The sequence below is a fragment of the Hylobates moloch genome, unplaced genomic scaffold, assembly GCF_009828535.3.
Source record: "Hylobates moloch isolate HMO894 unplaced genomic scaffold, HMol_V3 SCAFFOLD_3, whole genome shotgun sequence".
NCBI lineage: Eukaryota > Metazoa > Chordata > Mammalia > Primates > Hylobatidae > Hylobates > Hylobates moloch.
In genome coordinates this window covers 48,207,026-48,221,955 of record NW_026652278.1, presented here as the reverse complement: position 1 = coordinate 48,221,955, position 14,930 = coordinate 48,207,026, and the positions used below count along the sequence as shown (strand labels likewise).

At 34.5% G+C, this 14,930-nt stretch overlaps 1 protein-coding gene across 3 annotated transcripts in view; it reads right to left on the bottom strand.

The window, feature by feature from the left end:
• Positions 1-14,930, bottom strand: part of PRKG1 (protein kinase cGMP-dependent 1) — a 1,338,496-nt gene that overhangs the window by 118,294 nt on the left and 1,205,272 nt on the right. For all 3 annotated transcript variants that reach the window (XM_058436250.1, XM_032137641.2, XM_058436251.1), the window contains one exon: positions 13,736-13,810. In XM_058436250.1, the coding sequence (XP_058292233.1) occupies positions 13,736-13,810 (75 nt within the window). The remainder of the gene's footprint in view (positions 1-13,735; positions 13,811-14,930) is intronic.

The window sequence follows — 14,930 nt, the reverse complement described above, 5'->3', positions numbered from 1 at the left end:
AAAATTAATCCTCTTATCTATAGCCAACTGATTTTTCACAAAGGTGCCAAGACCACTAACTGGAGAAAGAATAGTCCCTTCAATAAATGGTGCTAGGAAAACTGGATACCAATATGCAGAATGAAACTAGACTTCCACCTCTCACCCTACAAAAAAAAAAAAGTAAAAAGAAAAAGAAAGAAAAAACTCAAAATGGATCAAAGATCTAAATGTAAGACCTCAAACTGCAAAACTCTATAATAAAATACTGAGAAATGCTTCAGGACATCAGCCTAGGAAAAGATTTTTTGAATAAGGCCTCAAAAACACAGGCAACAGAAGTGAAAATAAACAAATACACTTATATCAATCTGAAAGGCTTCTGCACAGTAAAGGAAACAATCAACAGAGTGAAAAGATAACTTAAAGAATGACAGAAAATATCTGCAAACTATTCATCCAATAGGGCATTACTATCTAAAATACACAAGGAACTCAAACATCTCAACAGCAAAAACCAAACAATGGGATTAAAAAATGGGCAAAGGATTTGAACAGATATTTTTCAACAGAAGACATACAAATGGCCAACAAATATATGAAGAAATGCTCAACATAACCAATCATCAGGGAAATGCGAATCAAAACCACAATGAGATATCTTTTTACTCCAGTTAGAATAGCTTTTATCAAAAAGACAAAAAATAACAAATGGTTGTGAGGATACAGAGAAAAAGGAACTCTTATATACCGTTGGTGGGAATGTAAACTAGAATATCCACTATGGAGAAGAGTATGGAGTTTCACGAAAAAAACTAAAAAGAAAACGACTATATGATACAGCAATCCCACTACTGGGCATTTAACCAAAGAAAAGGAAATCAGTATATTGAACAGACTTCTGTCTCCCCATGTTTATTGCAGTACTATTCACAATAGCCAAGATATGGAATCAACCTGGGTGTTGATATGGATTCAAAAACAGATGAATGGATATAGAAAATGTGGTATATATACAAAATAGAATATTATTCAGTCATGAAAATGGAATTCTGTTGTTTGTGGCAATATAGATGGAACTGAAGGACATTATGTTAAGTGAAATAAGCCAGAAACAGAAAGTTGTACACTGCATGTTCTCACTCATATGTGGAGGCTAAAAACAAAATTGATCACATAGAATTAAAAAGCCAAACAAATAGCTAAAGGGTGATATTGAATGTTCCCAACACAGAGAAATCATAAGTGTTTGAGATTATGAATATGCTAATCACCCTGATCAGATCACTATACATTATATGTATTGGAACATGATTATATACCCCGTACATATGAACAGTTATATATATCAATTAAAAATAAAGATGCATTGATATAACAATGTAGATAAAAATAAAATTATATAAAGCAGATGTGTCTTGCCTTTGTTCATACTAAGGAACAACGACATATGATCATTCTTTTTTGAACATTATCTAGGAATATATGTGCTTCATTATTTGGAAATATATGTTGCTGGGAATATGTGTGCTTCTTGGAGGAGGAAGCATTTTTAGTTAATTTTTATGATTTCCTAGTGTGGCTTATGAATGAAATAAATAGCCAAAAAATATGAGCAACAGAGACACAACCCATATAATGCAATTATTTTTAATGCTATAGTTTTATACTATATTTTTGGTTTTTTAAAATTTGAAGTATGGTAATCACATCTTGATAAGTAATTAAATGCTTCTTTATAGTCCTTTTTTCTTAAATTCTCTCCCTGCCCCCGTCTATTCATTGGCATATAAAGTTATTGCTCTGATCACTCATGTCAGTACAGAAGAGAATATTAATATTAATCAATGTGTATGTCAACAACTTCCTGAAGAAAGAAGCTGATATACTCTCCTAGCTGTTGCTGTCACTCAAAAAAGCATCATCTGCTTATAAAGGTGTCACTTCTTCAATGGCCTTTTTTTTTCTTTAACCTTAAGGCAACTTTTTGGAGCTCATGTGAAATGCAGAATTCTTATAAAGACTAAAGCATGTTCTTCATCATTAATTTAATTGTTTAAGTAATATCATAAAGTTAAGGGGCTTGAGGGGAAAAACCACAAGTCCTGTCACGAGGAGTTTACAAAAAAAAAAAACAAAAACAAAACAAAAAAAAACACTGATTACTAGCTTACTAGCATAGTGAGTAAGAGAATTAGATTTGGGAAAACAACTTCCTGAAAGATATTGTGACATTTTGATAAGCCAATTTTACTAGCATCACAGGCACACTGGGCTGATCCAAATTTTCAGGGTCATTTCAACAAAAAACTTAGTAAAACTGATGAGTAATTAGTTAAAGACCCAATGACTCATACTTTTCCAGGTCCTTCAACTGAAAGTGGTCTTAAATTGATCATTTTAAGAAGCTGCCTTATCCTCTTTTCAAGGACTTGAGGATTATTATTCTTCAATATGCTCAATTAGTAATGTATCTAGGTTTTCTAAAATGTTTGTACAGTTTTTGAATATTAGAGCAGTAGCTTTTGTCTTTTATCTCTACATGTCTGATATATTAGGGAACAGGCTGGCTGCCTGAAGTAATTAATAGAGTTTATAAAGTTGACTAATGCTTGCAATTTATGCATTAGAGGAAAATGGTGTGATACATGTAAATGTCTCTGAGCACCAGTCATGCTTCACTTCTACATCTCATCTTCCTCAAATAGCAAGTTAAAGATCTAAATTCACATAGTATATTGTGTTCATTGTATCAAAACAATTTATGCTACAATTTAAATCCATTATTTAAAAATCACTTCTTTCTAAAAGGATTCATGGGGAAAATATTAGTATAACATTTTCTAGTTTCAAAAGTAGTCTATAATTTTCTAATGGCATTTTATTGAAAGATAGCAGGGCTTATTATCATATCTAAATGCCATATTCGAAAGAAAATTGTATAATGATGAAAATGAAAAATGCTTTTTCTAAAGGCTTACTTAATTACTATGAATTATCAAAACGAGCTTCAAGCAATACTACACAATTTGATAAAAAATTTTTGAATAAAGCAAGCACCTTAACAGCAATATTTTATGAGGACATATAACTTAGTAACCTTTGTTACAACATAGACTTATAAATTATTCCATGATCCTTAAGAGCCTATTTTCTGTTGACAGTCAGAGATATCCTCATTATAAATTTAGAAAATCAGCAAAGACAAAAATATTGTTTCTATAAAAGGGAGTTATGATTCCAAAAGAATGCCTTGTTAGTGTGCACATTCTAAGCATCTTAGAAGCCTAAAGCCAAAAATTAGAAAGGATTTCAAGATTGTTATTTTTACAGTTTGGGAAACAGGGTCCAAGGGGCCAGGGTGCTTGTTCAAGTTCACATGAAGTTAGTGGCTATGCTGTAACTAAGGCTTGCTCTCCAAACTCCCAGTTACTACTACTACTCACTATGTAAATATATATGGCCTCATCAGAGGGAGCCCTTCAGCACTTCTAGCCTTGCTCTCACTCACTAGGTTCAAATATTTTATCTCTAGAGTGGCTCAACCTTACTTGCAAAGCAGTTTTAGAATTATGCTACATGCTATATTCACTCCAATAATAGAGACTGCCTTCACTTAAGAAGAAAAGGAATTGTAGACAGAGATAATTATTTTTCAAATGAAACTACTGAGAACACAAAGGGATATAAAAGGTATTATGCTTTTCTGCTTTTAAAAAGTACTGTATTGTAAATAGGCTTTATATATCAAGCTATTGAAAAGAAACATGTATCGGGCTGTTCTCTGGGGGCTCTGGAGAGGCTAAGGTAATTGCCATACAGGACCAAAGTATCCACAGAATTTAAAGAGCTCCTGACGTTTTGAAAGTAATTTTCAATTGTCATTACTTAATACAGCAATGGTGGAAAGGAAGCATCTTTATTTTTTGGCAGAAGGAAACAGAGTCAGCAATCAAGTAGCTTGTCGGTTTTCACCAAGCAAGTCAGCAGCACTAGAATTTTCAATTATCTGTAGTCCTCTTCTCTGTCGATTAGAAAAGGCTGCATGCAAGGACATACTGGGATTCACATTTATAAAGTCTTCTTACCTAGAGAGTCTCAAAGATAAGCGCTGCAGAGCAAAAATTAGCAAACGGCCTTTGAGAGTTTTAAAATTTTTAATAAAAGAAAAATACTTCTATTCAAGGCCGAGTAGTTTTGTCCTGAAAATCTTTTTTTAAAAAAAGCAACTGAATCAGTCTCACTGCATTTGAAAGAGCACTGTACTTTGATCTCTCTGTAGTCACAAATCATGCTGAAGTATTAATCTATCAGCATTGGTGGCCTTAGAAACCATTGTATACTTCTGCCTAGCCTGATTACATGTAATAGAATTTAAAACAAAAACAGCTCTTGAAAGACTGAAAGCCAGCTTATTAGTTCAGGGCCCACTGCAGAAATTTTTTCGTCCCCTATATTTTGCCCTGCAATAAAATAGAAAATATTTTTTATTGCTGCGAAAATGGGGCTGCCTTCTGACCACTCACCCTGCAGAAAGTCAGCAAGTTCTAATTCTGGTTTGAGGGCTATTTCACAATGCTATTCTCAGTGTTTTTTCTATTTAATTGACATGTCGTTCCCATTTTGGAAGAGGATATTGCTCACTTGAATTCTTTCCATAGGGGAAAACAATTTTCCAGGATCATTTCCCTGAGAATTGCTTAGATCAAGACCAAGTTGTCTTAAGTAAATTGCTGATAAGATTATGGGAATACCAGAATCTTCACTTGAAAATGTCAGGAAAAACAAACAAACAAACAAACAAACAAACAAACACCAATAAGATAGCCCCAAATTTCAGTCAGCGTGTTCAAAACAGCAACCCCTGTGTACTCAACTGTGCATTTAGAAACCTCCTGTTTGCTAGATGCTAGCTGACCCTGAGGCATTTCAGAAGATGTTACTAAACAATGCAGACCTAGGTCCTGATTTACATAGCCTCAGGCGCTTTGAGAGGCATTTGACGAGTGCATTTTCAAAGGCCTGAACAACAGCAGCCGTTCTCTCTGAAAGCCGGAGAGCAACCTCTCTGTGACAGGCAGAATCATTTACTAAAGGGTTGTCTCTGCTAATGAAATGTAATGAGAGAACATCTTTTATTGCTGTCACATAGTGTCAAACAAGAAGGCTCATCACCAAAAGTAATCCTGAAAATATCAGACAGTCTTAAATGTTTCTTTGCAAATAAATTTGTAAACAGGAGGGCTTGAAAATCAATGAGGACTAATTACAGAAATAGAAGTAAAATATTTAAGGACTATTCCATCAAAGAGCCAAAACAGTGGTACACAGGTAGGCAATACTCCCTACAGTTCTTGCAGAGTGTCGATGGAGTGGAGAGGGGGGTGATTGTGGTACTTCCTTTTTTAGTGGCAATAAGTGAGAGCCAGCCCTGCAGCCACTAATGTTTTTGTGCATCTCTCTCTTCTCAGTGCACTGATAAGGGTCCTGTTTTGCATACTAGCCTTATCTCTGGTTCACTACCATAGATACATCTTTCTTCTTTACTTCTAATATTTTCTTCCTATATTATGTGAATCTATTATGAATGTCCTTTTTGGGGACAAGGCCGAGAATATGTGAACAATTTAGGTGCATGATGAGGAGAGCAGAGCAGAACAAGATGGTCATTACAAGGTGGGTTTTTATTAAGTTTTTGGCAAATTTGGGCCTTCTTTCTTAGTGTCCTTCTTTCTTCTTTGTTCTCAGAGGAAGGCTTAAGCGATCCTTGCAGGAAATATAGTTTATGTACAAATTTATACTACAATATTGAGAAAATCTTTTTATTCCTCTTAGGAGAATTTATTATTTTTATAGGTTCTTTAGAGAGAGGGCAATGCTTTAAACTAAGGGAATGCTACTTAGTATAAGACTGAAGAGTAATGACTTTCTTAACCAAGAAATAACATCACAAAGTGGTATAAACCTTATCTGTGGAGATGGTCTCACTCTTAACCTTTGAAGAGGTCTGCCTTTGTCATGAAGTTCAAAGGACCTGAGACCCACTTGCTCAGTCTTAAACTCTCTTCTCTACTAGATTTAACATGCTCATATCTCTATCAATACTGAAGATCCATAATCTTCCATTTACACATTTCTGGCAATTTTACTTAAATGTCTTATTATTTGGTGTAAGCTCATTGACTCCTGTTTCTGAAAATTAGATTCATTTGTAGCCTTTGCGGTGGGGGGCTCCATCCCTACCACTCCATTGTGAAATGAAACTGAACCCACTGGTTTGCTAAATCCAATTTGTTAAGTAACATACTAGAATTCTCAGCAACATGTAATATTGTTTCTTCCCCCATTCTTGAAGCACACTGCTGTAGACTGTGCACTGCCTCCTACCTAAATTTGTGTGTGGAAACCTAATCCCCATTGTGATGGTGTCAGGAGGAAGAGCCTTTGGGAGGTTATTGGGTCATGAGGGCAAGTTCTCAGGAATGGGACTTAGTGCCCTTATAAAAGAGACCCCAGAGAGCTCTTGCTCCTTCTGCCATGTGAGGTTACAGTGAAAAGGCAGCTGTCTATATACCAGGAAATGGGCAGACATTTAATCTGCTGGTGCCTTGATCTTGGACTTCACAGCCTCCAGAACTCAGAAATAAATTTCTACTGTTTATAAGCCACTAAGTTTAGAGTATTTTGTTACAGCAGCCTGAACAAACTAAAACACATAGTCTGTTCTTGGTTTCTGTGCATGTGGTGTTCCTTCTACCTTTCATCTGTCCTTCTCAGTCTTTCTTTTCTTTAATTTTTGCCAAATTCTTCTTTCTTCTCTAACCTTTAAATGCTAACATTCACCAAGAATCAATCCTCAGTGCCATGCTCCTCTCACTAATTTCTATCTTATCCACAGCTATAATTACTATCTACCATCGAAATGTTCATTATTCTCAAATTGATAACAATCTTTTCTCTGAGCACCAGACCTGCCTAACCATATCTCAAAAGTACCTCGTTTAAACTATCAAAAAATAAGTTCATGATCACCCTACTCTCCAAACCTGGGAACCATATAATCCTTCTCTACCTTAGTGAATTCCATCACTTCTCTCCAACGTTCAGACCAAAACTCTTTGCATTTTCCCTGACCTTTTCCTCCTTCACCACCTATATCTATTTCCTGAAGACCTGCTGGCTTTGCCACCTAAATATCTCTCAAATGCTTTTTTTTTTAACTCACATTGTCCTCACTCTATTCCTGTCTACTATCAGCTTTAACATGAAAAATATTCTGATTATTCTCCCTGCTTTCAATGTACATCCCTTCGATCACAAAGACAAGAGTGCCCAGTTTTAATATAAACCAACTCATCTCATTTGCCAGCTTAGAAGTCTGATGTGATTTCCTCATTTCTTAATGTGGCTTACAAAGTCTTGTGAGATTTGGTCTCTGTCCTTCTCTCCTTTCTGATCTTCTTCTCTCTTTTGTTCTAGGTCTCAGACATATTGCTACTTTAGTTCCTTGACTATATAATGTTGCTTCCTACTTTGAGGGCTTTTTCCATGCTGTTCCTCTATGTAAAATGCTTTCCATTTATTCCTCCAGCTAGAATGTTCTCCATACCTCCTTGTTTAACTAATACCAACTAATTCTTGCCTAGCCAGCACCAGCTAATTCTTCAGAATTCAGGCCACATCTAGTCAAAATGTCACTTCCCCTAAGAAGACTTCCCAGAAAGATTAACATATGCCTCAGTCCCTCACTGGACCATAAGCTCCATTAAGCCAAGAAACTCATCTATTTTATTCGTTGTTTTATATGCAGTATTTTGTAGGCACATAGAAGATAACTGTTGAATAGATGAAAGCATATGAAGAAGTGAATGAACATGGGTGATGCTGGTGCATGAGGGACTACAGAGCCATTGCAAGGAGTCTTTAAATCTTTATGTATACCAAGGGATATTACAGATTAAAATCTATCTGTCCATGCTCATTTGGAGGCTTTACACAGATTTTGACAAGAGGAGTTAATAAAGAACAATATTGGGTATTATCAATCTAGATAAAAACTAAGTGCATTTACATATCTATAGTCATATAGTTGTCAGAACTTCCCATTGAATGGCTTAGGTATGAATCCCTTTAGCCTTCAATACTGAAGGATGGAGCCTAGGGCAGCTGAACTAATTGGTGCAAAACACTGTACTCATTTTCTACGAATGTCACAACACAAAGTAGTTTGAAAAGTATCGCTAGATGGAATGTATTCGAAGGTGTTTTTGTTGTTTGGTGCTTTTTTTTTTCCTTAAAAGGTAGTTGAGATCTTACCTTTAAAAGCAAAATGCATCGAATCAACAAGGCTACAACTTGAATCAGTCTAGAAGTCTAAGTTTCTATTCATTGGGTTGTCAGGTACCATTCAAATGATTTTCATGAAGAGTATATAATGGTATTATAAATGTTTATAATATGAAGATGCTGATATGGTTTGAATATTTGTCCCCTCTAAATCTCATGTGAAAATGTGATCCATAGTGCTGGAGGTTGGGCCTGATGGGAGGTGTTTGGGTTATGGGGGTGGATCTCTTATGAATGGCTTGGTGCCATCCCCATTATAATAAGTGAGTTCTCCTTCTCTTAGTTCACAGAGTGAGAGCTGATGGTTTAAGAAAGCCTGGCATCTCCCTTGCTCCCTTTCTCTCCATGTGATATGCGTGCTCCCCTGTTGCCTTCTGCCATGACTGGAAGCTTCCAGTGGCCTCGCCAAGAACAGATGCCAGCACTATGCTTCCTGTACAGCCTGTAGAACCATGAACCAAATAAACCTCTTTTCTTCATAAATGACTGAGCCTCAGGTATTACTCTACAGCAATGCAAAACAGACTAACACAGATGTTAAATCGAATAAAGCAAGATATAAAATTGAAAATGCACTATAAGTACAACTGCAAAACACAAAGATAAGTAACAGCAGTTGTGTTTGGTTTAGATTGTTTTCATTTTCTTTCTCTATCTCGGCTTATATATATATGTGTGTGTGTGTGTGTATACATACACATATACAGACATATACAGACATATATATATATATATATATATATATATATAGGCTTTTTTATTTGAAGAAATAGCTGTTTTGCCTGTAACTGCTGAGTATTCAGCAATTAAGACATCAAAGATACAAGCTATACACATATGTAAGAAATATTTAACAAAATATTTAATTTTTTTATATTTCTGGATCATTATGAATTTTATAAGGTGAGCCTTCAATACAGAGATATAACTTTATATTCAAATACTATTATCTCATAATAATTATTATAACTTATTCTTAGAACCAAATAGTGAAAGTATTCATTGAATTACATACCAGCTTCCCTACTGAACTGTAAGATGATCCTTGGTATTGGAAATGGTGTTTTCTATTTGATGTGCACATTATAAAGCACAATGCCTGACTCATCATAAGTAAATTTCTGAATGTTTATTAAATGAAAAAATACATATTATCAATAGAAAATATGTACCTCTCATCACACATGCTACCTTATTCTCCAAATAAAATTCAGTGAACCTTAACTTTGATCTGATGTTGCCTCTTCTAATGTCTTTGTGATTATAATTTCCTATTTTAAAAAGAGAAGCCCTCAGTGGATAATTAGCAACAATCAAGAGAAGCTTAAGCATGCCATATAGGCAAAATTTCTGCCAAGAACAATTATCTTTGTAGAAAATATATCTCACGAGACAGACTGAGGGAACCTATCCTGCAGTAGAGGAGTTTTGAGAACCACTTCTGCTGGAACATTTCTCTCAAGCCAATCTTCCTAGACTATCTACCTGAGCTGAATGCCTGGTATGGTTTTACTGGGATGGTCTGTACATTTTGTGAAATCTTTCTGCGACTGAGCTTGATTATGCCACCATTTAAGTTTTTAAATGCCTCAGCTTAATCAATCTTTACAGTCAGTCCTACTTTTTTTCGCTTCTTACCCAAATAGGCATAGTCAATGAGACTATGGATAACTAACATCCATTTCCCATGGATAACTAACATAATCATTTTAGTCGAGTTTTAAGAAATATTAATCTTATCTTCTGTAGGTTTTGCAAAACATCAAGAAGATCCTGAACAAATAGAGCTTACAAAGTGGAGCCAAATTAACATTGTCTTTCTAAATGGTCAAGATATTTTGATCCTTATAAAAATTTAGAGGCATTAACAGAAATATCCCAGATTTTAGACAAATTAGAGCTGGTTCCTAGACCCTACAGCATTGGCAACCCTTATAAATTCCTTAAATACAAAGTGAAAGTATAAAGTAGTTAGGGGAAGAAATTCAATACGGAGAAACAACAATGCTAATTCATACAGAGTTTTAAACTTGATAGTTCAACTAGAAAGCTTTCTCTAGGGAATAATTCACAGTTTGCCTTCTTTGAATGACAGGACACCGAATTAAGAGATACCTTACACTTCAGAAATCTTCCGATATTAATTATTTATTAGAAGGCTATAAAATACTAACAGTGTATACGACACAACACTAACTCCTCCAGTATTTATTTATTTATTTGCTTATTTACTATTTGGCTGTTTTTAGGAATAAAGGTCACATTATCAGCCTCACTAGAATTTGGATCAAAGGTTTTAGACTTTTTCATCAAGCAATTACCATTTTCTAAATAATAATCAATATTAAAAAACATGGACTATACATTCATTTGGGTTTAGTGTGAATTGAGCAGAAAATTCAAACAAAACTGTACAGTTGAAATTTGCTAAGACAGTAGATATTAAGTGTTCTTACTACATACACACCAAAGCAACTATGTGAGGTGGTAGATGTGTTAATTAGTTTGATTGTGATAATCATTTCACAATGTATTCTTATATAGCAAATCATCATGTCATATACACTTTAATTGTATACAATTCTTATTTCTCAGTTACACCTCAGTAAAACTGGGGGGAAAAGTATAAACATAATGGCTATATTATAATCTATCAAATCAATGGTTTCAAATTGCAATATTTGAAACTACTTTGATGTAAGTAGTCATTTCATTGCCCTTCTTTCGTCTTTAATTAGAATTGAATTCTCTTTTAATCAAATGTTACTGTTTTATTAAAAATATTTTTATGAATGTTTTCTAGGCAAGGTTTAATTTCATAATATGCTTCTCAAGTAAAAGTATGTTGCTTACATAAGATTAGAGACTTCCTGTCCAAGTAAAATTGATCAACATAATAGACATGGAATCTGTAAATTCAATTATATATCAAATGTACTAAGGTATATTTCTAGTTATTTCTAGTGATATACTTTATTTATTTATTTATTTATTTATTTATTATTTATTTATTTATTTTTGAGACAGAGTTTTGCTCTGGTCGCCCAGGCTGGAGTGCAATGGCGTGATCTTGGCTCACTGCAACCTCCACCTCCCGGGTTCAAGTGATTCTCCTGCCTCAGGCTCCTGAGTAGCTGGGATTACAGGTGCCCACCACCATGTCTGGCTAAGTTTTGTATTTTTAGTAGCAACAGGGTTTCACCATGTTGGCCAGGCTGGTCTCAAACTCTTGACCTCAGGTGATCTGCCCATCTTGACCTCCCAAAGTGCTGGGATTAGAGGCATGAGCCTAGTGACGTATGTTTATAACCTCTATAATTTACAAAGTATTTTTACACACTGCCATCAATTAAATCTCAAAAACACCATTTTAAAAAGGTGAAAACTGAGATTGAGAGATAGGCGTTAATATTCATGACCAAAATCACTTGTCTGGTGATGACAGAGCCAGGAGCAGAATCCAAGGCTTCTGGCTTTCATTCAGGTTCATGTTTTTCATATTGACTGATTTTCTTCCAATGTTAAGAATTGTTGCCATATCTACCTCTAATTGTCTGAATATCTGAATTTCATTGTTTCAGTTTTTCTTACTTACTACTTTTAACTGAAGTATGTGCAAGTGAATCTGTGAATGGCCAGAATTCAGAAGATGTACACACAGTTATCTTTACAAAGTCCATAGGACACTGAGAAACCTATGACTAACTCAGTCACTTCCCCATCACTGATCAATTTGAAGCATGATAGTGGCCTCAACTTTAAGTGGAATAAATAGGAGTTCTATAAAAACATTCATTAGAAAATCTTTCTAAAGTTTAATAGGAAAAATGAGATTAAACTTTCAAAGTTTAATAGAGAAGCAGCAAAAATACATTAGTCTACAAGACTCTTGAATTTTTCTGTTAATTAATAGTTGCTTAACTGGATCGTACGTGAATTTTTAAGATTACCATCAGTTGTTTTATATCTTTTATATATATATATGCATATACATGTATATTTCATATTGTATAATATGATTATAATTATATAAATTGTAATACATATAAAATTACATATATACTATATGTAAATTATATATAATGACCAATGAGACCCTTAACTGAATACACATAACACACACACATACACACACACAAACACATGAAAAGATAAGCTGACATAAATTATAAAAGTATGAATTTTGTCACATACCAAAAAAAATTCCTATAGGAATAGAACCCAACCATAACAAAGGCCATTGTACAACTTTAAAAACTGATAAGGTACCTTAAATGGCCCCCTTTCCCACCTCAGTGGGATTATTATTAATACTAGAAACTAAAGTCTAAACTGAATATCAATGTACATTTTAGCCTGTTGAAATAAACCAGAACAATTAATACTAATTATCCAGAACATAGGCAGTCTCAGTGACTGCATGGAGTCTGGTGTTAACAACTGGCCTGTGTAACTTCCTAAGCAAACCTTAGCAGAGGCACTGCAGGCATTTGACCTCAGGGTTATACAGAGGACACAGAGGAGAAATTGTGAATATTTTCATATAGCTTTGAAAATAACATAATTTTATTGGGTTAACATGGAATATAATTCTTAATATTTTAGTTCTAGGACAAATTTTTAATCTTCATGGATTCTCAAAGCAAAATACATTATTTTACTTCTTTTGATTTTTAGGTTACTACAAAATCAACAGACCAAATTCTGGCCCTGAACTATCTGTTTAATGCTAACTGTTGTCAATTTAATCTTTTAGGTATGCTATATGCTATTAAATACTAGTTACATTAGGGGAAAGAGGGGAGGATTGTATAGATTACTGGTATTTTAAAAATAATAATTTTGCAGAAAAAGCTAATATCAACATACTTTAAATCTTTGTCAAAAAACATTGTTTTAATCAAATTATTCTTGTAGACAGAATTGTATTTTTATACAACATCATACTTAATGGGATATTTACCAGCTCATATCATTCTCATATTAGTAACATCAAAGTTCAATGTAATGATGAATTAGCACAGGGAAATATTTCTAGCCTTATCATTTTTGATACAATTCCACAAGCAACTATGGAACACAACCACCATTTGTTCAGAAAGTATTTTCTGGAGGACAAACAACACATTTACATTTAGTTGTTTATATTAGATTTTAAAATAAGCATTTTTTCTTGCTGAGATTATCATCATCACAAAATTGAAGTTTTGTGTTTGAAGAGAGACATACTCCTAGGTAAGCATACCATGCAATAATTATCTTGAAGAGTTTGCTTCTTTGTCTCTCAAGTAATTAGTTGTTTCCTGTCAAGAGTGCTGGGCTGTGTCAAGTCCAACAAAATATTTGATCTTATCTCTATTCAAAACAATTTTTCAATCAAAATTAAGGCCAAAGGAAAAAAGTCACTTACTTTGCTTTAGCTTCTGCATCTTCATATGCTTTATTAGAAACATCATCCAGCCCTCCAATCAAATGTTTGAAAGAGCTGTCAGACGAAAAAAGCACAGCGATTAGAGTAAATCTTCTGCAAAGTAGTAACAATGGCAACCTAGTCAATGATACAGTGAAACAATCTAAAGACATCTAAATAAATTAAATTCAAACACTTAATCTAAGTACATTATTAAGAAGCATGTCAGATATTTTTCCTGACTAGAATATAAACTCTATGAGATTAGGGACTTCTTCTACCTTATTCGCCAATACAGTTGCCAACACATAAACAAATCTGGCAACCATATCTGGCAAAAGCAGATATTCAAATAATTGTTTGGAATAAAGTCTGTGACACACTAAATGATATACATCACAAAATTAATGAGTCAATTAAAATACTGAAATGACAGCAAGATCTACCAATTATGGAGTGCCTCCTATATGCCAGGTACTGTTATTTAAATTACCACTAACATATATTAATTACAATTCTCAAACAAATTCTGAAAAACAAGCATCATTATCTCCACTTAACAAAATAGTAAACTAGTGTTCACAGGCAAAATAAATATGCAGAATACAGGAAAACAAAAGGAGAAGATCACAGAAAAATTAACTCATTTTGGAAGAGTGAAAAACCAACTTTAGCATAAAACCGGAGGAGTGATTTAACTGCTTAAACCCAATCTATTCAATATCCTACTATGCACCTGGAGCTGTATTCAGCCTTCTATAGTGAAGCATCATCAATTCTGTCACTAAAATAGTAAATATTATAGTGCCAACACAAAATGAATACACACATGTATACCAGAATCGCCCTTGAAAATTACTGAATAAAACCAGCTACAGTAACTCTTACTGTACACTACATTCTAGCAACTACTGAACTGGAATGAAGGAAAGAAAAAAGTGAAAGTCTATACTCAGGGTGGAGCCAAGATGGCCGAATAGGAACAGCTCCGGTCTCCAGCTCCCAGCCCCAGCGACACAGAAGACGGGTGATTTCTGCATTTCTACTTGAGGTACCGGTTTCATCTCACTAGGGAGTGCCTAACAGTGGGTGCAGGACAGACGGTGAAGCGCACTGTGCGCGAGCCGAAGCAGGGCGAGGCATTACCTCACTCGGGAAGCGCAAGGGGTCAGGGAGTTCCCTTTCCTAGTCAAAG